Source organism: Wyeomyia smithii, chromosome 2 (assembly GCF_029784165.1).
Source record: "Wyeomyia smithii strain HCP4-BCI-WySm-NY-G18 chromosome 2, ASM2978416v1, whole genome shotgun sequence".
In the NCBI taxonomy this organism is placed as follows: Eukaryota; Metazoa; Arthropoda; class Insecta; order Diptera; family Culicidae; genus Wyeomyia; species Wyeomyia smithii.
Window position 1 is genome coordinate 60,864,203 of NC_073695.1, and position 25,497 is coordinate 60,889,699.

General features: G+C 38.4%; 4 protein-coding genes across 17 annotated transcripts in view; 1 reads left to right on the forward strand and 3 right to left on the reverse strand.

Moving 5' to 3' along the window:
- Window positions 1-3,152: 3,152 nt before the first annotated feature.
- The window catches only part of LOC129723798 (peroxisomal targeting signal 2 receptor), a 216,508-nt gene continuing 194,163 nt past the window's right edge, over window positions 3,153-25,497 (forward strand). The window contains exon 1 of one of the 2 annotated variants that reach the window (XM_055678231.1): window positions 3,153-3,382. In XM_055678231.1, coding sequence (XP_055534206.1) covers window positions 3,298-3,382 — 85 coding nt within the window. In that variant the 5' untranslated portion in view covers window positions 3,153-3,297. The remainder of the gene's footprint in view (window positions 3,383-25,497) is intronic. The other variant, XM_055678236.1, reaches the window with a different exon arrangement.
- On the reverse strand, window positions 3,684-5,474 carry LOC129723795 (isovaleryl-CoA dehydrogenase, mitochondrial). The gene is made up of 3 exons (XM_055678217.1): window positions 5,117-5,474; window positions 4,971-5,050; window positions 3,684-4,906 (listed from the first exon to the last, which is right to left on the reverse strand). Exons 1-3 carry the CDS (start codon window positions 5,264-5,266, stop codon window positions 3,862-3,864), a joined length of 1,275 nt encoding a protein of 424 aa, XP_055534192.1. The 5' UTR covers window positions 5,267-5,474; the 3' UTR covers window positions 3,684-3,861.
- LOC129723800 (uncharacterized) lies at window positions 5,869-7,203 on the reverse strand. The gene is made up of 3 exons (XM_055678241.1): window positions 6,908-7,203; window positions 6,306-6,844; window positions 5,869-6,238 (listed from the first exon to the last, which is right to left on the reverse strand). The coding sequence occupies exons 1-3, from the start codon at window positions 7,071-7,073 to the stop codon at window positions 6,104-6,106; spliced, it is 840 nt and encodes a 279-aa protein (XP_055534216.1). The 5' UTR covers window positions 7,074-7,203; the 3' UTR covers window positions 5,869-6,103.
- The window catches only part of LOC129723796 (PDZ and LIM domain protein 3), an 84,592-nt gene continuing 75,565 nt past the window's right edge, over window positions 16,471-25,497 (reverse strand). For 6 of the 13 annotated variants that reach the window (XM_055678219.1, XM_055678220.1, XM_055678229.1 and 3 more), the window contains 4 exons: window positions 25,223-25,323; window positions 24,940-24,984; window positions 17,637-17,778; window positions 16,471-17,561 (listed from right to left, as the gene is read on the reverse strand). In XM_055678219.1, coding sequence (XP_055534194.1) covers window positions 17,421-17,561; window positions 17,637-17,778; window positions 24,940-24,984; window positions 25,223-25,323 — 429 coding nt within the window. In that variant the 3' untranslated portion in view covers window positions 16,471-17,420. The other 7 variants (XM_055678228.1, XM_055678225.1, XM_055678221.1 and 4 more) reach the window with 5 other exon arrangements.

A 25,497-nucleotide genomic window follows, 5' to 3' on the forward strand; every position in this document is an offset into this window, starting at 1 on the left:
CTGAACCGTCCGAAAACAATTAAACCCAGACTGACAAAATCTCGTTGTAAGAAAGCAGTAGTACTATTCCATCTTATTGGTTGCGTAGGAAAAGGCCTCCCGTTGTGATCAAGGTGCCTATTGATCTTTAGATTTGTTTGTTTTCGCGGATTTTTGATAATTTCGGAAATATTTTTGCTTTTGTTTTCACACATAAATTGACAATAGGGTGTTTTAGGGGTATGTATATTATTTTTTCTTTTGATGAAAAATTTCAAAAGAAATACATATTCTTCTAACTTTTCTTAATTTAAACAGCAAAACTATTGAAAAAATTGATTTCGAATTTTAACAACTGTAAGTGGTTTTAAGACATACCCTACCGTCAAGAAATCATGACACTGAGAGGCCAGGTCATTTTTCAAATATCTTCACACTCCACAAAACAATGTCTTTATACATAGGAAATCTGTAAACATGGTCCCCGTTGAAAGTTTACCAAACTTCCAGTGACACATTAAATCGAGTGCGGTGAACCAACCTACTATTAGGCTTTCACTTATTCACACGCGCTCAAATGTTTTCAATATTAAGACATGTCTTCACATCTGCACGCTCGTAAATAATAACTCACGAACTGAGCAACTCTGACTCAGTTTAGAACGATGTTCGTAGACGTCAAAAAATGAGTAGAAGTCCTTTTTGATTTTGAGTAACTTTGACTCACTTTTCGGGTTCCCTTCATATAACTTCTTTCTGAGTAACGTCGCATATAACGACGTCCATTTTGAAAGATGATTACGATGCACGCTCGTAAATAATAATTATTATTATTTACGAGCGTGTGGCATCCTTGTCATGACACATAAACCAGGGTTATATCACATACATAAGACATACGTAACACTCATGAAGAAATCTTCCAAAAAAGTTGGTACAAAATGAACTACTCGAATGGTACCACACCCTGAATAAAATCACTGTTTGAGTTGTTTTTGAAGGCAGTGTACCTGCACAGCCCTGCATTTGTCTCGTTCCTACTCGAAAAATGCTGCATTGATTTTGTAAATAACTTTTTGACTGTTCCTTATGGGATTTTCTTTAGGGCTCGATAAGGCCGAGAAAAAGAAAATTCATTTGGTTCATTATTTATCGAGCAGTTTGACAGGGCGAGGTACGGAGTACTATGGGGCAACGTGTACCAGAAAAAAACGCCAGTGTTACGTATGTCTTATGTCCGTGGTTATATCACATACTTATAGCGAATTTCTTTATTCCACTGTGTGCGGGCAAAACTGACGAGGAATAATGAAACGTCATCGCCATTTAAGATGCAAGTAAGAAAGAGATACCAGATATTTGTTTACGAACTTAGCACGTGCGGTGGTGGGTTGAAGCTGAAAAATTTTACAGGCACTTCGGGCAGTACGGCAGGTCAAAACTGGGTCAAAATCGAGCGAATCAAGAAGGGTTTTGACAGCAGTTAGTGCGCTTCCAGGTCAAAACGTGGTGCGCTGGTGGAATAAAGAAATTCGCTATTAGACATACGTAACACTGGCGTTTTTTTTTGGTACTCTTTGCCCCACATCACCCGGTACCAACACCAGTATGAACTGCTCGACGAAAATGAACGGAATTAATTTTCTTCATCGCGGCTCTACTCGAGCCCTCAACAAAATCCCTTACGAAACTGTCAAAAAGTTGTTTACAAAATCAATGCTGCATTTTTCGAGTGGGAACGAGACAAATGCAGGGCTGCGCAGGTACACAACCTCAATAAACTGCTCAAACAGAGGTTTTTTTTACAGAGGTTGGTACTTTCGAGTAGTTCATTTTGTACCAACTTTTTTGGAAGATTTCTTCCTGAGTGTTACGTATGTCTTATGTACAGTCGTCGTTCGCTAATTGCAACATGTTTACATTGCAGTTATCGAATGCCGTTCGATAACTGCAACACTTGACACATGCCGAAATTTAGAGGGGGGTCCGTCACTACAATTTTTGTTTTCAATGATGTCGAAATGTATTTTTTAATGAAGTACATAGTAGCAAAAATAGCAGAAAACTAAAATAGGTAAGCTTTTTGATTAATCAATTTGATAGTCATATTTCCGCATCATAATTTATTGCGTTTTAGTAACTACTTTACATAACCAATATGTAGGCGAAGATAAAGTTCATCACTACAGAAGACCATTTTACGAGACGTTTCTGAACTCAATTCATGAATGAAATTTTGACAGAAAGCTCGGAACCGCTGACATAACGCAAGTAAAAGCAACATCAATGTCAGCAGGATCCGTGACGTGAAAGCTAGCCAAACAATGCACAAGGATTTTTTTTCTCTTATAATAATTACGGAAAATGAACCACATAACATGACGATTTGGCTTCATTGATTAATAGTGGTGATCTATAATCTCCCATCTAAAATGAAGAGACAACAAGTAAACGGCATCGAAAAAAATCGAGAAAAATGAAAAGTCCTTTTGAAATGTTTCTAGAGATTCAACAATTTTTATTTTCGAATGCATTTAGAATCCCCCCGCGGGATTTGTCACTTCAATGTCAAATATGACTTTGACTTCAAATTTGACGGATTGCGGTCCGATAACTGCAAAGTTGTTGCAGTTATCGGTCTTGCAGTTAAAAAGCGTTGCAGTTAAAAGACTTGTTAGTTGACAGTTATCGAACGGCGACTGTATGTGGTTATATTTTCCACAAGCCAGCAGCGGAAATGTCACTTTGCTTACTATCAGGGTTATATTCCCCAAAAGCCTGCAACAGCAATGTCACTCTGTGCACTACTTGCCAGTTAGTGAAAATTTAAAACAAATATAATTGTTCGGTTTTAAAATCAAAGAAAACTCGTAGAGATCTTAGACAAATAACGTAATGCCTACTGACAGGTCGGTTATCGATTAGGATAAGAAAAAGCAGGTATTTTTTCAAATTAAAACACACACAGCAGTTAGTGCGCTTCCAGGTCAAAACGAGGTGAGCTGGTGGAATGAAGAAATTCGCTATGAACATCTCTAGGAAAACTCAGATTTTCCTAATTGTATCGTTTTCCTTTTTCTATGAACCGGTTCATAGGCACGACGTTCGCCCATCCCTGCTTTTTAGCACCCCTGAAAAAAGAAATAAAGTTTTTCCTTGACGATTTTTCAGTTACGGATACGACAGATCACTACCACTGGTCTTTTGCAGTTTTTTTGTACTAGTGGATTAAATTGTAGAAAAATGTACAAATCTTTATGTTGTAAGATCGGTTGCTTGCTTTGCTAGTGTACTTTGTTTTGTTTTTGATGTTATAAAATGCAAGTTTTAAATATTGTGAATCATACAGCGTTGTATTATTTACACAAGTACGCCTTAATGTGGCCAATCCGCGGCAGTTCAGGTATGTTGTCATGTTAATTATAACTTTAAAGTTTGTCAAACATTACTTCAAATCAGATCGAACTCATACATTTATACCTATATAACAATTGAGAATGTCGGTTATCTTAACCGTGGAGTTAAAACGTCTACGGGTCACTTGGCTAATAAACATTAAATGACTGTGGTAATAAAAAGAGGATCTCTCATGGCCTCAAGATTACTATTTTAATATGTATCTCATTGTTTACAGGCCAACTTCAATCTAATAAATTTAACTCGCATAAATTGCAAGTAGTTAGCAGGAGAAAACAAGTTCAATGTTGGAATAGCATAAATCTTTTTTTATTCATTTGAAGCGTTTTAAGTTACTGAATTCCTGTACGGAATTTATAAATGCACATTTGTTGCGGTCTACGTTTCGTAGATTTTTCTGAGTTTACTTTTTAAGCTAACCGTTACCTGTATCTGTTTGTGCTAGCCCTTGGGCCAATTTACCTCTTACTTATATTCACTGTTAAGAGCACGTCCAATGATCATACGGCGAATTTCCGAAGTCCCAGCTCCGATCTCGTATAACTTAGCATCACGCATAATTCTACCTGCTGGGTAATCATTGATGTATCCGTTTCCACCCAGAATTTGAATAGCATCAAGTGCTATCTGAGTGGCTTTTTCGGCACAGTACAGTATAACTCCGGCGCAATCTTTCGGGTTAGCTTTTCCAGCATCGCAGGATCGAGCCACCGAGTAAAGATACGCCCGACAAGCGTTCATAGTTGTGTACATATCGGCCATTTTACCCTGAATTAGCTGAAATTCACCAATTCTCTTGTTAAATTGTTTGCGACTGTGTGCATACTCGAATGCAACATCACAGGCTGCTTGCATCAATCCAACCGGTCCAGCAGCCAATACGAGTCGTTCGTAATCTAAGCCGGACATCAACACGTACACACCTTTGTTTGTTTGGCCCAATACGTTTTTCTCTGGAACCTTGGCGTCTTCGAAAATCAATTCACACGTGCCACTACCTCGAATACCTAACTTATCCAGCTTGGGCCCTTGCGAAAATCCAGGGGTGTTGCGCTCAACAATAAAAGCTGTGATACCATGTTGAGCTTTTGAACTCAAATCGGTTTTGGCATAGATGATATACGTATCCGCATCCGGTCCATTAGTAATCCAGAACTTATTGCCATTCAGAACATAGTAATCACCCTTTTTCTCGGCTTTGGTTTTCATGGACACTACATCACTACCGGAGCCCGGTTCGGACATCGCTAGTGCTCCAATATGCTCGCCGCTAATTAGCTTTGGCAAATAAGTCTGCTTCTGCTCTTCCGTTCCATTCCTATGTATTTGGTTAACGCAAAGGTTGGAGTGCGCACCATATGATAAAGCAATTGAGCCGGATGCTCGCGACAATTCCTCAACCATAATGCAATGATCCAAATAGGTTCCCCCGAGTCCGCCGTATTCCGGTTTGACAGTGGGGCCTAATAAACCCAAACTACCCATTTTCTTCCAAAAATTACGTAGATCCCTACGGAAGATGAAACGATATAACTTTACGGTTATCTTAGATATAAATACATTCCAAAACTCACTTGAACTCATTCTGCTTATCGATCTCTTGCGCGAACGGAGCCAGTTCTTTCTGCGCAAAATTGAACACAGTCTGACGTAACTGTATCGATTTGAGTTAGTCGAAATTAATTTTCAAATACCTAAATGTTTGAATATTTCATTCTACCTGCTGTTGTTCCTCGGTCAATCCGAATATGGTTTCATCGATTGGATAGTGGGACATGGAACGACATCCTGTCGGAATCAATCTGTTGGGCTTAGCAGTAAGCGCTCTAGCCAACAATCTGCCAGTTGCTGTCAAACTTGTTATTGACATGTTTCTTCACTGGGGGTAATTGTTAATCGTACACACAATCACAATGGTCAGTTAGTAACTGAACGGTTATGTTTTTAGTCGTGATTAGTAATGAAATTCCGATCAGATGCAGAACTTGCACTTTCGTTTAGTTACTGGTGAAAAGACACTGAAGTGATAACCGAGATTGCGAATGTGGCCCTCGCACTCGCACACGAGTTTAAGCTATACAAGCATGCGACTTACACATAGCCAACTGTTCAATCTAGCGCCTTGTCGGAAACCGGAGTTTAAAATTTGTAATTTTAAGACAACAGTTATGCATTGAAATGATTAGTTTCGAGAATGGCAATACTCGTTGGGCTAAATTTTGCAAACAAAGAAATATGTAAAATATTGTGCTGAGGTGGCTCATAACTCAATTCGAACAAACGTCTAGTTCGCTTCCACATTTCTAGAAGTGGCAAAAATTTTTATTCAGAGAGGCGTCAAATGAAAATGTATTGAACACTGATAATCTATTTATGAAGTTCGTTATGTACATAACCGGAGGCTTGGCTCAGTGAACTTTTTGAACGTTCCTAATTTAGTTCAACTATGTGTATGTATTTTTTTTAACAATGTTTAACAATCAGATGTTTTTCAAAAATTTTACTCAAAAAAAATATAAAAAAAAGTTCTCTTTCGGGTATTTAATTAAGTTATACAAGTCTCTTGTTTTATTGTAATACTACCGGTTTTTGTTTGCCAGAGTAGAGTAAACAACCAAAATTGTAATAATAATCACATTTCAACATAAATACAAAAATCCTACCATTTAAATATTCACTAGCACACCACAACGTTTAGCGAAGATATCTAATTTTGAAAAGCAGGTGCTAAACCACTGCCTATGGCCAGTGCTTTTTTACTGATTTTTTGGTTGATAAATCTTGAGTAGAGAGAACCTCCTGGATTCCGCCTGGTTGGCCCCCGCGGAATGTGATATGTATTCTGGAACGAAACAAGAAGTGTCGAATTCAATTTTGCGCTAAAGATACCAGAAGTCACCATTTATTACCTGATTCTCATGCGGGAAGAGCATTGTGATGCATCGTGCGTAGTTTTCAAGCTGCAAAGCAGTAATCTTGAGGTCAAACTCCATGTGGTAATCGATCACGATTGCAGTTAGCTGACTTTGGTAGGCCTTCTCTAAACTGCCAAGCTCGCCTGATTGCAGAATAAGCCGCCCCATTACACAGCTGGACAGTATATCCTTTAAGACCTCCGGCGTCATTGGCCATGGAAATAAATTATACTGAATTTTAGGAACAGTTTTTGGTTTAGGTGCTTCCATTGCTATAGTAGTGCTGGTAGCATCGTTGTTAATGTTGCTGTTTACTGGTCGAATAGAGCGAGGAAGAGGAACCTGTTCCTGTTCGACCGCTCGCTTTCGGTTAGAGATCACTCGGAGACTCCTCATGGGCAGCCCAATTTCGGTTCGCCAAGCTATGAGGGCTTCTCGAAAAAGAATTTTTGGCCCCAGGGGCCGACCTTCGAACAGAGCATCAAAGTCTTCGAAGCGCATCTTTTTCAAACATTCGATGTCAATTTTGTGAGCTAGAAAAATTATATTCTTGCAATTGTTTCGATTGTGGCTAGATTTTATTGATCTATAGTTACCTTCCAATAGTGTCATCGTTTCCTCGCAGATTCCTAATCGCGTAAGACAGAGTATTCTCAAATCTGCATCTTGATGCAAACCGGCGATACCATTCAAGAGATCGGTATCGTCAATCGCATAAAATGGTTCGCTTTTTATGATTAATTGATCTAGTTTTTCTACCATTATCAATTCGGATTGATTTTCTTCGTCATGCAACTCAATACACACTTCGCAAAAACACGCACACAATTAACTTCAAGTTTTTTCACTTTTGGGGTAACTGTTTACTGTTTTAATCATTACTCTTCTGTTCCGAACTAGGGGTGGGAAACCTATCGATAATTATCGATAGTATCGATAGTTGCCGGCTATCGATAGAATCGTTGAGCTTTCCGCGTTATCGATAGTTATTGATATTTTCCTCGCATTGGCATTTATACTCCACAATGATGCCAGAACTGAAAAAATATATTGACCTAGACTTTGTCTAAAGAGAATTCGATGATTGTTTGCTTTCACATGAAATCCTCTTTAAAATTGTTAGAAAATTGAGGGATACTCATTTTCGCTCACTCTACCTTATACGGACAACGACAAGATTTCGCCTAAGTGCGAATTATGTGCGCGAATAAACTTTTAAATATTGTTCCTGTCCACAACAAGAGCAACATTTTGTTGTTTTTCTTCATCAGGTTCTAGTTGTCAAACTATCGATAATTATCGATAGTTATCGATGGCATTAGGGAATTTATCGATAATTATCGATAGCCTTTTTAGTCGATATTTCCCATCCCTATTCCGAACGTCAGGAACCGATACATACGGTTGTCATATCCTGCCACCTACCTCAGAAATGAAAACTGTGTTTATGTGTATTCGTTGATAGGTTTCAATCGTTTTAATGCAAAGTGAAACAAGAAAAGGTACAGTCATATAATGAATGACCGTGCGCATGTGTGTGACTGACACGGTGGGATGAGGTGTAGCGTTCACTGGTAAAAATATTCATATAAATGCGCATGATTGAGAGAAAACTAAGGTTTTCATAACCAATGGAAATTATTTAAAAGAGTTACTTCATGGTGAAATTAAAACTAAACGAGGCGACCTCCATGAATTACGTAACGCAAAAAAGCCAGTTTTTGATTCTCTCTATGTAACAAAACGCAAAGCCATTACCTACCCCCCCTATCAAACAACCGGAAACGAATTGTCCACTGGAGTCTTTATAAGTCCAGATTGCTTCCTGATTCTCAACAATTGAAAACTCCTGTTCGTGTCTGACGATCGCTTTCTTCCGATCTCCTCGACGCATTTTCAACGTTGTTCCCTTGGTTTGTCTTGCCTTGTGAATTTTATTGTGATCAAGCAGCATAACTTTGGATGCATAGTATACACTACATTTTCTACAAACTTTGTTTCGCAAGTATTTTTGTATGGAAGGGCAGTATCGATCTGGTGGTTACTGAAATACAGTTGTTGGTAGAGCACATCTTCACCTTCACAAGAGCAAACGATAGAACTCTATTAATGAGTGGTTAGTTCGAAGCAAACTTCCCCTTTTCAATAATTCATTGAATGATAGACGCTAAGATTACGGTAGATTATCTTGTATCAAAATGTTAGTCCACATAGTCTACAGCTTTTATTCAACACTAATGAAATATTTATTTCTTATATCCAGAGAGTTCCGGAAGTACTCAACTGGTGTTTGGCCATTTTAGGTTGTTTTCAGAAAACCGATTTTGAATTTCAAAATGGCATCTGGAATTCATTTCTCGTTATTGGGTATCATTCTGGTTCCCGAAATACCCATATATGATAGTATTTGGCCTTATTTTCAGCTCTAATTAGTCGAATTTCAAAACAAGGCTCCACATTTTCCTGTAGTATACTGCCTATAATCGCATACCAGTCCCATATGGATTTTCATCGTTTTTGAGTTAAGTATCAGATTCCATCTATTTCTTGCTCTACTATTGATTAAAGAAACAAAAAAGTATGTTTTATTTGAAAAAAGTCAGAAAAAAATGTGAGGTCAATTTGTCCCATCTTTTTTTTTTTTTTTTATTCTCGCTTATTTTCCGTCGGTCTAGTTCCGCCACTGTTGTGGCCAATCACCGACGCCCAGGGAGGCGACTCCACACCCAGGACCCTAACTCACGACCCGTTTATCAACGGATCGGCGCCAACGGCTTTACTTCCTCATGCGATGGAAGGCGTGATCCCAGAGATTTTTCGCCTCAGAAAATCTCCCGGTGTCGGCTAGGATTGAATCTAGACCAGTTGGGTTGGTTGTGAGTGGATCACGCCACCTCACAACCATCGACACCTATGTCGGCGGTGGGATTCGAACCCAGGCGTCGAGCGTGGTTGGCGGAGACGTTACCAACCACACTAGGCCCCCGCTCAATTGTCCCATCTTGAAAATAATCGCATATCAGTCCCACCAAATGTTTTCCCTGAGTATGGCCATATTTTTTTTACAATCCATATAATAAATACTTGGTGTTGTTTTTCAAGCTTTTTACTGTTAAAAAATCATCAAATAATGAATAATTGTTAGGTTATTTCAAATAAGTTCCACACAAAAGATAATTTTAAGTAGACACTGAAACAGCAACTTTTTCTGAAAGTTCGTTCCCTAAAGGTTATTCGTCAATCAGAGGTATAATAGCCTTGAGCAATGCTGCTTTCTGCAAGAGGTTAATTTCCTGTGGATGATCTGCTCACTTAAAATAATTATTCAAGTTGAAATTGTTAGAACTCAGAAGTTTTTAGTTGCTAAGCTAAAAACAGCTTGTACCTCTTTTCATCACCGTCGTCTTCCGTCAAGTCATGTCATGTTGTAATGAAATTGGAAACTTCCTTTCCTTAATACCACTTCTCCAATATGCTAAATGCACGGGCTAATGCGGAATAATATTATTCAGCAAGTATTGCGAAACACTGAAGTTATAAGAAAGGATATTATTCAGTAGTATATCCAAGACTTCAACCTTATATTTTGCTTTTTCAACGACGACCCTAAAGTCGGGGTAAGTAATGGGTGGATGCTTCCGCCATTCTTCATGCAAAATATTTAGACGCTGTCTGCGACCATAAACGTCTGCCCATATTCAAAATTCTTGAGAAAAATATGGAGTAGTACACCGACTGATTGAAAGTGACCCTGGTATGCGATTATTTTGCTACTCGATGGCCCAAATAATCGCATATTAGTCTCTTCCTTATTTTTCATTGTAATTTTCACGACAAAGGCAATTCTTCAATAAAGAAGTTATGGTTGAGGTCCATTTCATTACATCATGACGAAAAAATTAAAATAACCCACCCCAAACAGGAGAAATATCCAAAACAAGAAAAATATCTTCAAGCGCTGTTTTCTCAACTTGATGATTTTCCAGATGGGACTAATATGCGATTATAGGCAGTATAATAGCATCATAAAAGCACAATTCTTTGCATTTTGGTGGACGTCAAAAAGATTAAAAAATTTTTTTTTTATTAGTACACTAGGGTCGCTTTTTACGCGGTTGGTTGTACCGCATTTAAAAGATCTAATTGGATATACTTATACTAAACTTATTTGATACCGCGTACAGATGATCTTCCGAATCGAGTGAAAATAATCCGCGTTATTGTTAAAATATCCCGTTTATAAAAACGCATAAAAACAACCCGCGTAACAGCGACCCCAGTGTAAAAAGAAGTGAAATTTGGAAGTTCGATTGCAAAAGCTAATGTCGAATTCGTTTTCGCGGTGTAGCTACACTCGGACTACACTTTTCACCCCGTAAATTTTTTTGTTTTTCACTTTCCGGGCTACACTTTTTCTGTCTCTGATTACACTTTTTCTGTTCCGGACTGCACCCGAAAGAAGCAGCGTGTACTATAGGGAGTTACCAACACATTCACACGTATGTGTCAAAACTGGTTTGTTCTGGTTTTTGTTCCACATGGTAAAGTGTCAGATAAATTTTTTTCAGCACATTTGCGAGATGGAAATATGAAATGGAAACGAGACAAAATTACGATGGCGATAATGACTAAAAAACAAATTGACTCTATTATTACGCATACCAATGCAACTACACTGAAAATGTTTTTTTTTTTAACGCTGCAAAGTGTAGGCCGCGACGGTGCGGTGTAGCTACAACGAATTCGACATAAGTTAATCCTTTAGATTTCTACCAAGGACTTGTGATACATAAGTTCCCCAACAGCAGAGAAAATAATGACCACCAAGAGTCAAGTCTGTTGTTAGATTGATTTTACTTAGACCCCAGAAAGAAACAATTTTTTTCGATTTTTTTTCCGGAAAGAGAGGTCGACTTCCATGTGTCATGCGATTAACAAAGGTTTTGGTATGGTTCTCAAATTGACCATTGGCTGAGCTACGTGAATGTTTACTTAAGGGGTAATATCCACCATAGGCTCAAAAGAACAAGGTTTTTTTCATGATTTTTTTTAAAGGACATTTGAGATGTAAGGTATATAAATAAGATATTATTGGATTAAGCAACATATTTACGATTAACGTTCACGATATGGAGAATAGAAAAAATAATTGCTATTTTTTACAGAATGGCGGCTGTGCAGCGTTTGCCGTGAACCGCTTTTTCAAAGTTCTTCCGCGGAGAGCAGTAAAAGTCGTGCCCAACTCCTATAACCAAAACTAAAATTTTTTCATTATCTACATAAGTGTCGCTAGTAAAGTGCAAATGATTATATTTTTAGAATTATCGCAAAATGGCAACGATTTTTTTCAACAAAAAAAATCGACTAATTGTTTATATCTTTTGTTGTTGTGAATCAATCGCTAAAATCGTGCGTACTTCACTTACTGGCGTAGCGTGGTGGGGGCGGCGGGGGCGGTCCGCCCCGGGTGGCACCCTCAAGGGGGTGACACCCATGAGGATATCCGTGAGATCAACTATCAGTTAGGTGGAGGTGAAACCCTTGAAAATTACATAAATTTGCTCCTAAGAGTATAATCTCAACCAGTTTTTCGAAAATGGGTAGATTAAGTGCAAATGAAAACGATCGTGCTAACTCTCACAATTTTTGATAACAAAATGATTTCACCTAGTGGGGGTGACACCCAGGGGGAAAGGAGTGACACTTAAATTTTCCGTTCCGGGTGTCACCCGGTCACGCTACGCCCCACTGACTGCACTAGATAATCTAATGAAAAAGCTACAGTTAAAATTTCAAGTCAATCGGATGTAAACTGTTTCAGTTCTACTGCTAACCGATTTTGAAAATATGGTTTGGAGAAAAACGCGTTTTAAGTTTCAAAATGCTATCAATCTTAAGAATCGCCATAATATAGCCCTTGATGTTTTGTTTACTCTCAGTCAGCTATCCCTGCGCCGTAAAGTTGTCCTACCTGGCCCTTATTTTCCTTTTCTTCCTTTTTTGTCTGATGTAAGGCTGCGCCTAGCCTCTTCTGCGATATCGGACATGCTTAGCATCGCGACTTTGACGTGGTTGGCGTCCGATCCCACGCATAACTTGTACATATTCGGTCAACCCAAAAGCATCGTAAACGGAAAACAGACCCGACAAGCCTTTGTTGAAGGTAATAACGGCTACATCAGCCGCAATATCAACTAAAGTCTTACCGCTAGAAATCGTTTTGGAAGCGATTGACCATTAATTCAGGAAGAGCAGTAAATACAGTGAAAAAATGTATGAAACAGTAGCCGAAATCCTTATCAACATCGCGGTCACGGCTTAAATCAGGAGTTTTTAATTTTTTCGCCGAGGTACTAATGTACTCCCAATCGCCTTCGAACGCATGGCGGTTAGGCGGGTGTTGGTTACCAATTTCACTCCGGGTTGTTCTGGTACTTCTTCTTTTACTGCCTCTGTTGCCACTGTACACCTTGTCACTCATATTTAACCGTTATGTACTCGGCAATTTCAACACACGTAAGTACTTGGCAAGGTACCCGGGTATCCACCAAAATGAAATGCTTCTTACTTGTTCAATTCTTGACCGATTTTCGATCTTGACCCGTCAAAAGATTGGAAAATTTGTCTATTTTTATTATACGGGACCTAAACAACGATTGGTCCCCATATGGCTCCCGTAAATCCGGATCTTCGGGACCATGTCCAAGATCGGAAATCTGCTCCGAAATGGCCATTTCGGATATTCTATCAGATGGACTCAAGATGAATGAAAATCAACCCCTAGAGTGATTTCATGAATTTTGATACCAATATTGGTCGGTTTTATTGACAATTGTAATAATTTGTCTCACCGGAACATGCTCCCAAAGATCCGGATTTACAGAAACCAGATGTGGTCACAGGTTCATGTCGATCTCGGATTCTAAAAGTAGATAGATTTTCCAATCTTTTGACAGGCCAAGATCGAAAATCGGTCAAGAAATGAAAAAGCAAGGCTCATTTCATTTTGTGGGTACCCGGGTACACAGCCGAGTACTTATGGGGTAAAAAAATTCGAAGCCTTTCGACCCCCGCTGCTGCTATAAACAGTCTGATGATAGGAAATGGTTTATTTCCACTAGTTAGGAGCATTCCATAAGTTTCAGCTGGCTGAGTTGAGGTTATCCTTGTTTTTAAAAGCAATAAAGTCTGAAAAGGTACCCGGGTACCCTGCCGAGTACATAACGGTTAAGTACTTTTAAATATAACTCCGGTTAAAAAGTATAGAAAAACTCAACCAAAGAACATATACAACGAGAACGGCTGATCGACTAAACAAAGGGAAATTGTGAGTAAACACGTGCTGTAGAAACGCTGTAACGGTCGAAACTTGAGGCAGCGACACGATATCGATCATAGTAAACTTATAGTTTACAAAGCCCCAAAATAAAAAAAAGGATCATCGCCAAAATAAACGAAAAATGCGATTTTGGAGCATAAAAGTTATTCGGTAAAAGTTGATTTAAACAAATTTTGAGCTTAAGTCAGTACTTGGACGATGTAGATTTTGGTTCTGGGGTAGTTTTAGCATGATTTGAGCCAATAAAAAAACGCTAGAATTTTTTTTTTCAATGTTAAGACTCTCTAATCCCCCTCTCCCCCTTCGTAAGCATTCGTTAGAAATTTCGATACGCCTCCCCCCCCTTAAAACCGTACGTAATTTGTGGAAGACCCCCTAGTGATTTGTGTGTTTTACTTAGATATTTCAATAGCTGAGAACTCGGAGAAGATTTCGACCGCTGAGATCACGGTCAAAATTCCAGTAATAAATCAAAATACAGAAATTCCGTGGTATCAGCAATTGGAATCCTCTCAAATTCAACGAGTTTCTCGTTAAGATTTTGAGCTTGAGCTTGAACAAACGCACATTGCATAGCTGTTCCTCCGTGACGGATCGGAGTTATTGAAGTTGCACAAAATAACCACTGTAAAATGATTCATTTGGGTTTAAATTACCATCTTTGAATATACAACAATACAGCAGCTTTCGCTTTGTATATATCAGTAACGGAGCCGGCTACGTCCTTACGGTTGATTGGGAATGGAAAGTGTTACAATCATTGTTTTCCAGAGACCGACTTTACCACTACATCTTTAACGACAGTTACGGAAAGGAAGGTCACTTGGTCACTGTAGTGAGAGACGGATATTTCTATTTCTATTCTTCCCTCTGCGCTAATGCTCTTCTTCACCGAGCCTCGTATCGTAAGTTACTCCTGCAAAATATCAGCAAATATAATTGCGGTGCAGTCTCATTCAACTGCGTAGAACTTTTCTTTTTTTGGAATTTAGCGTGAGAGAAGTGTCAAGACAGGAGGATCGGGAAACTTGAGAATAAACCCATGCGTGAAAGTCCGTCTGACACCGGAAAGCCTGATTCTACTGAGATTCGAATTCATGCCTATTTCCTTGTTCGAGCGGACACTGTAACCTTGAAGCTACGAGCTCGCCTTCAACTAGCTCATCGGTAAAATTTTATCAAAATTCTCGTGAAATAATACCCAAACTCGCCAAAATATGCTGAACGCTCGAAATGATATTAAGAAACCAGGATTCGGTACTTATTCCACTGAGTTTGGATTCGGTGTTTCGATGTTTCACAGATTTCCCAGATACAGATTTTTCGGTACACAAAGTTACAGTTTAACGGTAAAAACGTTTGGTTCTCGATACCTAAGTAAAAAATTCACGGAACAACGGTATTCGCGAATGTTTTCTAGTAGTTCGGTATTTACTTTCCCGTGAAAACTTTATGGAATTAAGTATGTGGGCTTAAAGATGGATTACAGGAAACTTCCCAGTAATTTGTCGACGCCTTATGGCAGGAAATCGTGCCTACTTTGGACTCCGGAGGACGCTCCGCTCGAACTTAATTCGCTGCCGACAAGGTGGTTATCTACAGAACACTGATCAGACTGGTAATCATCTATGGCCACGAAACTTGGAGCGTGTTCGTGACGGACTAACTCGCCCTCCTTGGATTTTCGAAAAAAAGGTGCTGCGTACTATCTGCGGTGAAGCGCAGATAGAAGATGAATCATGGCGGAGGCGGATGAACCACGAATTGCATCAGCTACTGGGGGAACCACTCATCGTTCAAACGGCGACGATCGGGAGAATACGGTGGGGTGGGCATGTCGTCAGGATGTTGGACGACAGCCCGATGAAACTAGTTCTCTAGGACCGGACTGCAACGAGGCGAGCAAGGTGGCTCGATGAAGTGTTGGATGACCTGCGGGGCTTCGGCAGACGACATGGCTGGCAAACAGCAGCCATGGACCGAATTTAATGGAGATGATTTCTTCGAATAGCAAGAGACCGCGCGCCCTGAAGCTGACTGGTAAGATAATTAAAAGAAAACTTCGAGACTTCATCAAAAACGAATTGGAATAAACTTAACGCTATTTTTGCTTTGAAAGGAATAAATAACCTTCATTTAGAGAATTTATCATTTATTATTGCATTTACTTGGTTTCGAGATAGATCCTTTTTGGTTTTCAGATAATAAATGATTTATACTGTAGTACCTAGTAGCATGCGTATCCATCCTGAAGATCAGATATAAAAGGTCAGGAGCTAATCTCCAGCCTAATCAATACATATGGCCAGAAAAAAATACTATGTCATAGAGCCCCCCGAGAAGATGCACGTAGACTACATAAGATTGTTATCGTTATGTATGACCGGATGAAGAAGGTTCGTTCGTTGTATTATTGGTAAAGATAGCTGGGTTAGGTTGTAGTATCCTATCATTACTCAACCGGTAAGCTGTAAAATAGAGTGTGATGCTGGTGCTCGAATGGCGAATACAGTATTACGAATACTATTAAGCGCAAAGATGAGTCGATAGCCATGCGAAAAAAGTATTGCTTTGCTGAATTTAACAAAAATACTTGATAAAGCGAACAGGTAGTCGTATACCTAGTACAATTTAAAGACTAAAAAACGATCCGTCTTCTTGAAAGTGATTAAAAATGTGTGCCACACATAAAAGTTTTGTTTAATGAATACACCATCGCTGAATACATAATCTGTTTCTTTCAAGTAGTGTTTCTGTGTTTTTCTCACAATGATATGTTCATTATTTGGGCTTACGGATTGTACCAATAACAAGCTACCATATTGTGCCTTCAATAAACTGGTTTATTCGTCTGCTCTGCTTGTCACAAAAGCCTTAGTGATTTTACATCATACTTTAACTTTAAGCAATCTTTTCGTCTCAGCTCATAAGCAAACTAAATTTTCTCCGTATCATCCGGTAGATTATTGCTAAATGGCACACGGATTATTTTCAACGGTGCTACCTTTCGAATAAGTTAATTGATATAACAGAAGCTAGTGAAGAATAATTTCAATTATAGCTAGATGTAATATGTGGTTTTGCTATTTGCCTCTCTCTCTTGAATAAAGTGAAACCTGTACGTGCATTCTGGTGTGAGATGTTATCATTTTTTTCGGTACGGTTTTTCTTTATTCGCCTCAGAGTATAGCTTTGACTAGAACATTGACTCTACCTCAATTTCCTCATCGTTCAAACAACTGTCATCACAGTAAACTGTTCCGTTAATTGCACTTACTGATCGCTGAGTTATTGAGAAAAAATGATTTTTTTTTTAAATAATGTAAATAGTAACAGAAAATATTCTAACAAAAATATGATGTTAACATTTAATAATATAGATATTATCTTAGATAGGTTACTTGATGAAACTGACTGAATCATTCGTTATCCGTTTCCGGTTCGTTGATAAACTGTTAATTTTGTCATCATTGCATACAAATGATCAACAAGTGGAAAAGGTTTATTTACATCATCGATACGAGCAAGTCTGAAACATAAAAATAGGATAATGCTCTCTCCTCAACAATAGTTCGAGTGTGACTCTTCAAAATATATCTCTACTAAACTATACAAAAGCTACTGCTCATCGTCATGTGGGCTAAACAGTTTCAAACAAGTGATCTGCTGGTTCATAAAAGCGCTTTCTTGTTTCAAAGAAGTAAATGAACTTTGGTTCCTCTCCTGGTTTGGCTTAACCTAAAACAACGCTAACGGTGCTGAAACTTGCTTTAGTAGTCGGTTTCGGACAGTACGTGGTACATCAGACGTCTGAAAGATCCACTCTGGTGGATCTTCTCGTACGATTCTCCCATCGAGTTGAAGTGTTGGGCGTATTCTGGCTGGGGAGCTGGGTGATTTGCGTTCGGTTTCTGAAAGTATAACAAATCTCGAGCGGTTAGTAGGGGGCCCACTCCGGTTGATGGGGGCTATACAGAGAAATTTACCTTTCCTGGTACTAAACGGTTCGGCTGAAAGGTTCGTGGCTGAATGGGCGTGGTAACCTCCTGGAGTCCCTCACCAGCTCCCTCCTGCAGGGCACGATAGGTTTCGCTCTTGCTCGGATCGAAGACTACGGTTTTCTTGTAGCTATGGTTGGTAGTGATGATTCAGTATGTTGTTGTTGTGGTTGTTGTTTACGCACGCAGCGGGGTGTGTAGTTGTATATAAATTTGGGCAGTTGCGGATTAGGATAATTTTTGGTATATATAGGATGTTCAAAAGAATAAAACAGATGATGACAACACGCGCAGGATACGGTCAGTAAAAATATATAAAAATACATGTGAACAAAGAGAAAACTTTAGTAAGAAATGGTCCTTCGAAATTGATCTGAACTGGAAGACGATGTGAAAAACATAATTCTAGGCACACGCAAAACATGATTAATTTTCGGGTTATTTTTGATCTTAAAATACGTCATTTACTTAAAAAAACATAAAGCTGAACAAGAGCATCCACGATTTTGACTTGTGAGAACTTCTTTGACTTTAGTGGAGTCGGGTTTTGTATTAAAAACTCACATACATATTCACCATGATCAAATATGATCTTCTTTCAGATTCATTGAGCCTTTTTCGGAAATAATCTTATTCTGATTCAAAAAGTGTACAAATATTTTTTTTTAGTATTTGAGAACCGATAGTCGCCATCTTGGTTTGCAAAACTGTATCTAGCTTTTTACTTAAGTCGTCATGATTTATAGCAAACCGACGTCAAAAATGTATGTTTAGCATCTTTTTACCAATGATCAGCCGTCCTTATTGGGCCTTCTTTTTTTTCGAAATATTGTTAATTGAGAAATGATGTTTAACATACAAATTTTTGCAATATTTGGAAGCTTGGAAATAACATCACTTCGCTCGTATTCTTGTAATTTTTTTTTTGCTCTGACACATGTATTGGGAGCACGCCCCACTGTTGTTTATTACGGATTTAGCAGAATAAATCACGGACGGTGTTTGTTAATAGACAAATTTAAAAATATCCGCTCCAAAACGGCTATTTTAGACATACACCGTGGTATAACGTGCATCAATTTAGTACTATATGCTGTCGTCACGTCACGAATAAGCAGCTGAGAATGTTTGCAAACGGAATAAAAAAAAATAACGAAGGAGAAAAAAAATCAGGGAATGGTCTGAATTTTCATTTGAAAGTATTGAAACTTTGAATTTAAGATCCGACACTGAAAAGAAATTATTTTAGAAACATCGAATTACAATAAAAAAAACAGTTCAAATATCTTTGATCTTGCGTTTTTCAGATAGACAATTTAGTTTCTTAAAACTCTTCTTAACATTGTCAAATGGGCATCATTTAGAAGAAGATAGACAATTGGAGAGGTTGGGTCGGTGATGGGAAACAAACACGGATGAGATGGTCATCAAGCAAGCAATTTTAGCGAAATTAAATGACGTAGTAGGAGAAAATACGTGACTAAATTCTGTCGAAAAATTCCTTGCAGTATAATTTACCTCGCTTGGCGCTCAACATACATATAGGAGCATTGCCACAATTCGCAACAACTGGTCACATTTGACATAATCAACATAGGAATCAGGATACGACGAAAATCATAACGAGTGAACGAGTTCGATGCTCAGTCAGTTACTCAGTTAGTCAGTCAGTCAGTAAGTTCGCGTTAAGGCAAGTTAGTAGTAAAATTTACACGAACTGAAATTCATGAGTTCATGGAGAAAGAAATGTTCAAACGAAGCTGGGAAAAGCTAGTAGTAGATCTTACAAGTACTGAAAATCTAGGTGATTGTATATAATACTTAAAAGTACTGGAAATCTAAGTGAGTGTATACTTAAATATTCCATATAAAGCGTTGCAAAACAAAAAAAAGGTGAAGGTTTCCCGATCAACCGAAAATATCAGGATTATAACTAATCCTGATAGTTTGTTACGAACGTTTTGTATCAACTTGTGTTCTCAACTTGGTCTCGTTAATAGTTAAAATATCAAAATTACTTATCAAAATTACTTATTCATTATTACAAATTATAGTTTTGTAAGGTTTTTGGCAGAAAAAGATCAGAATTAGTTAGAATGTACAATATTTTGTTAATTGAATAACAAATTTTGCTATAAATATACTTTAATAATACACAGTTTTGAACATTGAACTGTATGATAACAGAATTCGACATTATTCTGTACCTTTTATCATTCTGGTGGCATATCAAAAATATTATAGTCTTTGTTATTTCTATCCAGTTTAGATATATTTGTGTTATCCGTTCGTTATAATCATCCCGATCAAACGATTATAACAAACGGGTATCACAAATACATCTGAACTCGATAGAAATAACAAAGCGTGTAGTATTCTTGATATGCCAGAATGATGAAAAGTACAGGATTTTTTCAAATTTTGGTAGCATACCTTTGAATGTTCAAAAGTGTGTTTTTTAAAGCATATTTATAACAAAATTTGTTATTCAATTGACAAAAAATTGTGCATTCTAATTAACTCTGATCTTTTTTGCCAAAATTCTTACAAAACTTGCTATAATTTGTAATAATCACTAAGTAATTTTGATAGGAATTCTGATATTTTAACTATTAACAGGACCAAGTTTAGAACACAAGTTGATACAAGAAGTTCGTTACAAAATATCAAGATTTGTTATAATCCTGATATTTTTGCCTGATCGGGATTTGATCGGGTTAGTAAGTTGTGAAATATCACAAACCCAGTGCCCTTCACCGCTCGGCACCGATACTTATTTACTCTGATACTAATAAGAATTTCAACGCATCTTAGTCCTGGTTAATATGTATTCAAATATCACTAGAAGTATTTTTTTTTTCTATCGCTGCTTCTAAGTAGCAGTATGCAAATGCTCAAAACTCTAGACGGGGTATTATACCCGCCGACCAAATATTAAGCAATTTCGGGATACCAGGGCTGCACAAGAATACGTCCAGCAGATGAAGGTAAACACTACCCATAGAAGTGCAGCTACTCTAAAAGATGGTCGGGGACACGTGCTCCGGATCATAGAAACGGCTGGTTTGACGGCGAATGTACGCGTGAGAATGTTGCAACACCGTACGAGAACGAACGTAGAACGACAAATATGGAACAGCTAAAGCTCAGTTCTCCGAAGGAAGAAGCGCCAATAAGAGGATCTAGGTCGCGTAGCGGTGGAAGAGCTGTACCAAGCTAACGACACTCGGAGGTTTTAAAGAAGCTGAATAGCTCCTCATTTGAGATTAGTGTAAGGTAGTGGAAAGGTGAAAGCAGAACTTCGATAAACATCTGAACAGCGATGCTGTAGACGGTATGGCAAATGATCTTGGTGCACGAGCAAAAGACATTTCAGTTCCTGATCTCCTGGAGCTGGAGCATTAATTTGGCCGGCTGAAAAACTACAAACCTGCTGGAGTAGACCAACTCCTAGAGGGCTGTTGATATACAGTGAAGAAACACTGGCCAGAGCCGTACATTGAGTCATTGCCAAGATTTGAGGAGAAGAACTACGAAAAAGGCAACAAACTGGATTGCTGAAGTTATCGGGTAATCACTCTGATGAACGCTACAAGGAACTTTCTCAAATACTCTGCCGTCGACTATCATCAATTTCGAACTCTTGAGGCACTACCTGGCGGGATTCGATGTCCGCGGTTTAGGTGTCCGCGGTTCGGCAGGTTTTTTCAGAAATCCCGCTAATATAACGTGCTTACACATCATCTATTCATCGATTTAAAATAAACATACGACACAATCGATTGCAATCAGTTGTGACAGATTATGCATCAATACGGATTTCCAGATAAACTAACGATTTGTCGAAAAGACGATGGATCGAGTAACATGTACGGTTCGAGTACCAGGGCACACTCGAGCCTTTTCGAAACTCGAAGAGGTTTCAGGCAAGGGGATGGTCTTTCGGGCCTACTCTTCAATATTCCTCTGGCAGGTGTGATTAGAAGAGCGGGGATTAACGATAACGTGGCACGATATTCCAGAAGTCGGTTTAACTGTTTGGCTTCGCCAATGATGTCGACATCGTGGTTTGGACCTTTTTGAAAATGGCGGGTACGTACATCAGACTGAAGGCCAAAGCCAAACGGATTTGACTGGTCATTGATGTATCTAAGGCAAAGCAGGTACATGAAAGGAAGTTCAAGAGGAGAAATTTATCTCGCTAACTTTGGTTTCCGGAGGACGCTTTGATCGAGTAGAACTCGCTGCCGCGCCAAGTTGACCATCTACAGGACACTGATCAGACCAGTATTTCGCTACGGCCATGAGACATAGGCTATACTTGTGGAGGAAAAACGCGCCCTTGCGGTCTTCGAGCGGCAGGTGTTGCTTTTCATCTTCGGTGGACTGCAGATGGATAACGCAACGTGGAGACGGTGAATAAACCAGGAACTGCAGGAGCTTATTTTTGGTACAGGATATCAAATTTATTAAGGGAACTGCTACATCATTCATCTCAGCCCAAATATTCATTTTATACAACACAGGAAAAAACGCATATTTTCCAACTAAACCAATCTGCTGATCCATGGAATGGATTCTTCTTAGTTCACTTTAGATTTCGCATGAAGTAGAATCCTCAGTAACTCACTTAAAAGCTCTAAATTTGATATTATAGTCGGGCATCTGCATTCGAAAACTCATTTAATTCAATCACCTACATTAGAAAACAAAATCCGCGCATTGGACTCGTTCAGCAGTCAACCAAAGTTTTTTTCATCTTTAGCGGATCTTTGAAATGTTCACCTCAAATTTCCAAAAACAAGCTCGAATTACCAGAAATATATGAGATGATGTATGTATTTTCATCTGTTTTCACTGCATTGAAGAAAATCAAAAGTTGCCAAATCAGTTCTGTTAATACGAAAAAATCATACTGAAAATGTTGAATTATTCCGACATGATTGACATGAATCGACAGCACTGCAGTGGTTACCTAGGTTACCAATTTTGCGCGTAAACAACTACAGCGGATATCTAGGTAACCTTCTACGACGGTTTGCGGCTACGTTAATTCATGATAATGTGATTCATTCATGATTAACAGTGTGATGAATATGGGGGCGTCGTGAGATGAATAATTGAGCAGTGAATCAAGTTTTGAGATGGATATGGAAGCGTTGTGAAAAATGATTTGTTTTACAAAATTCAGGATAAATCTAGCTAAGTTTACTAAATATACAATACTGAACGATTCTACAAGAGCACGTAAGCGTATTTTGTTTATTTGTTCAATGATTTCATGAAAAATTGTTGTTTAATCCGTGCATTCTTCATGAATATCGGCTTAATGAGATAAATAATGGAGCAGTTCCCCTACTTTCGTATTTTTAATGAAAATTCAGATAATTTCCTAAAATCCATTCATTGACAACTTTTCTCTAGCTCTTGTCTTTTTATAGATAGGTATATCGATTCATTAAAAAGGTTGAAACACTTCAGATCTTTTAAAATGTTAATCAAGATAAATTTTCAAAAAAATAATAGTTTTGTAACGCAAACAAAACAAGTTTCATTTAATTCTTAAAGGGTGCTGTCAACATCTAATCTAGGTGGCAATCATTGAGCTTATTACGAGAAGTCTTCGTAGCTCCGTTCGTATGCATTATGTTGAACTAAATGAAGGTTTGGTTTGAATTTGGTTTTGAAGAAGATAGTATTCTAGAGCAGAGCACAATTCCTGAACGGTACTTGTAAGGGCTCCCAAAATTATTCAAAACTTTTTTTGAAACGAAAGTAACACTGGTATTAATTTGTAACGCGAATAAAATACAGAACAAATAACTTGCTTCATGAAGCTGTGATCAATTCTGAAATCAAAATTATCGTGATCACACATATACCTTCGTGCGTAATATTGTCATAGTGAATAAGGTGTAGTAATTTTTTGCTTCTCACCATTCTAAATATCACCATTGGATCTCTTGATCAGCTTTTTTTATGTATACCAAGTACGAAGAACAACATATTTCAACAGTTATAGTTTGAACACAAGAATAAAAATCAAACGTTCAAATTAAAGATTGACACACGCACACACAGCCAATTGTTTCGAATAGTAGAATACTAACAATAATTTTGCATGAAAATCAGTCGGTAGTAGTTGACGTACTATTCTACAGGATTAGTTATCTAAACTAGTGATATGTTGTCTGTGATTGTCTCCGGGTTATTCGGCAAAGTACTCTGGTCCGCGGTTTATGTCGTCAATCTTCGTTTTTTGCAGTGGACGTCTTTCATTGTAGAACAGCCGTGCTGCAGTAGAAGCTGCATTGGTAGTAGTACAGTAGTCGCAGTTGGGAAATATACAAACAAAGCTTTGGATTAGTAAAAGCGTGTAAGTGTTTTGTGTGTGTGTTTAGGCTTATGTAAAGCTCTACTCAGGAGGCGGACGGAGTTGTTTTTTTTGTAGAACAGTTGGGATCTTTGGTTCGGAAGCGCAAGTGGATTAGTGATTATGCGTATGACGATGCTGTTGTTGTTGCTACTGCTGCGGCGATTGAAAATAATCGCTCGGCAAAGGTGGAACGGGCGGTGGGCTTAGCGTTTGCTGCCTTGGTGGTTGCTGATGTTGCTGCTGAGCATATGGCGATGGCGATGAATGACCGGAACTGGATGAGTGAAGCGATGACGATGACGCGTACGATGGAAAGGGGTATTTGTTCTTGAGCTCGTTTTCCTTATCTACGCGCCGTTGCTCCTCCAGAATTGCTCGTTTTTGTTTCAGGAAAGAAAGATCAATGAAAATTCTAATATTAACAGTGCAGCAATGATCGGCTTGCGGTGGGGCGGTGTTGGCATTATTTTAGGTTTTGGTTCCATTGCGAACGAACGGTCGGTGTGAGTTTATAAATTTTTGCAAACCATTCGTGGGTAGTAACTATTGGCAGTGCCGCTGCACAACATCGAAAGCCTAGTCCCTAGTCTAGTTGTGATTTGGAAAAGTTGTGTAGTTGGGTGTAGATGTGTCTATTGGTGTACTACTCTGAAACGAGAGCCACCGGTACACCTTTGGAGAGCTGCGGTGACTATCTCAGGTTAAATCGCAAACAACAGTAATTTGTATAGTTTACATTGGTTTGTTAGCGTTATTTTTTTAATAATAAGCTTTTCGTTTGCAAGTGCCAGCCACATCAACATCAACTTATTGTTTTTTGAAGGATTAGGATTTTAATCGAATGATATATGACAGCGAAAAAATCTAAGTAGCGCTTGTCGACAAGTATGTAATATACTTTCTAGTAAACATTACCCTTCGATTTTGGTGGGCAGATGACGGTTTGTGTATCCATTCGATCTAGTTGTGCGTATACAAAAATTTATAAATTTGTTATGAGTTATGGGAGTCCGATTAGATTTGGATGAAAGCAATATTTTTAACAGTATTTGAAAAGTATTTCAAAAACAGTATCTGAAAAAGATATTGCTTTCTAGATTGATTGGAATAATTGACCGAAATACACAATTTTCATTCGATCAATTGCTTCCAGTGGGAACTTCTATTATGAGGAACGGCAATCGAAACGATAACTTACGGTACGGCTTGGTTCTGTTGTGGTGCTGTATTCCTAACGGTGTTCTCGATGTTGCTATCCGAGTATAGTCCGATTGGAGAGTTGAACTGTTTGTGAACAATCTGAACATCAGAAAAAATAAATTGAGTAAAATGGCCACAAGATAGATTTAGGAAATAAAAAACGAAAGCGAAAGTCAACTAAGTCAACGGAAGATTTATAATTTCACAATGTTGAAAGTTGAACAGCGAAATGTCGCAGCAAAAATTTAAGTAAACACGCACGGCACGGAGTGA

What these genes read in the sequence shown, in the direction of transcription:
- LOC129723795 (XM_055678217.1), bottom strand. Translation starts at nt 5,266, where the DNA reads ATGTCAATAACAAGTTTGACAGCAACTGGCAGATTGTTGGCTAGAGCG. An exon ending in TGACCGAGGAACAACAGCAG is followed by an intron (nt 5,051 to 5,116) that starts GTAGAATGAAAT and finishes AAATCGATACAG; the next exon opens with TTACGTCAGACTGTGTTCAA. An exon ending in GATAAGCAGAATGAGTTCAA is followed by an intron (nt 4,907 to 4,970) that starts GTGAGTTTTGGA and finishes CATCTTCCGTAG; the next exon opens with GGATCTACGTAATTTTTGGA.
- LOC129723800 (XM_055678241.1), bottom strand. Translation starts at nt 7,073, where the DNA reads ATGGTAGAAAAACTAGATCAATTAATCATAAAAAGCGAACCATTTTAT. An exon ending in AACGATGACACTATTGGAAG is followed by an intron (nt 6,845 to 6,907) that starts GTAACTATAGAT and finishes TAATTTTTCTAG; the next exon opens with CTCACAAAATTGACATCGAA. An exon ending in TCTTCCCGCATGAGAATCAG is followed by an intron (nt 6,239 to 6,305) that starts GTAATAAATGGT and finishes GTTTCGTTCCAG; the next exon opens with AATACATATCACATTCCGCG.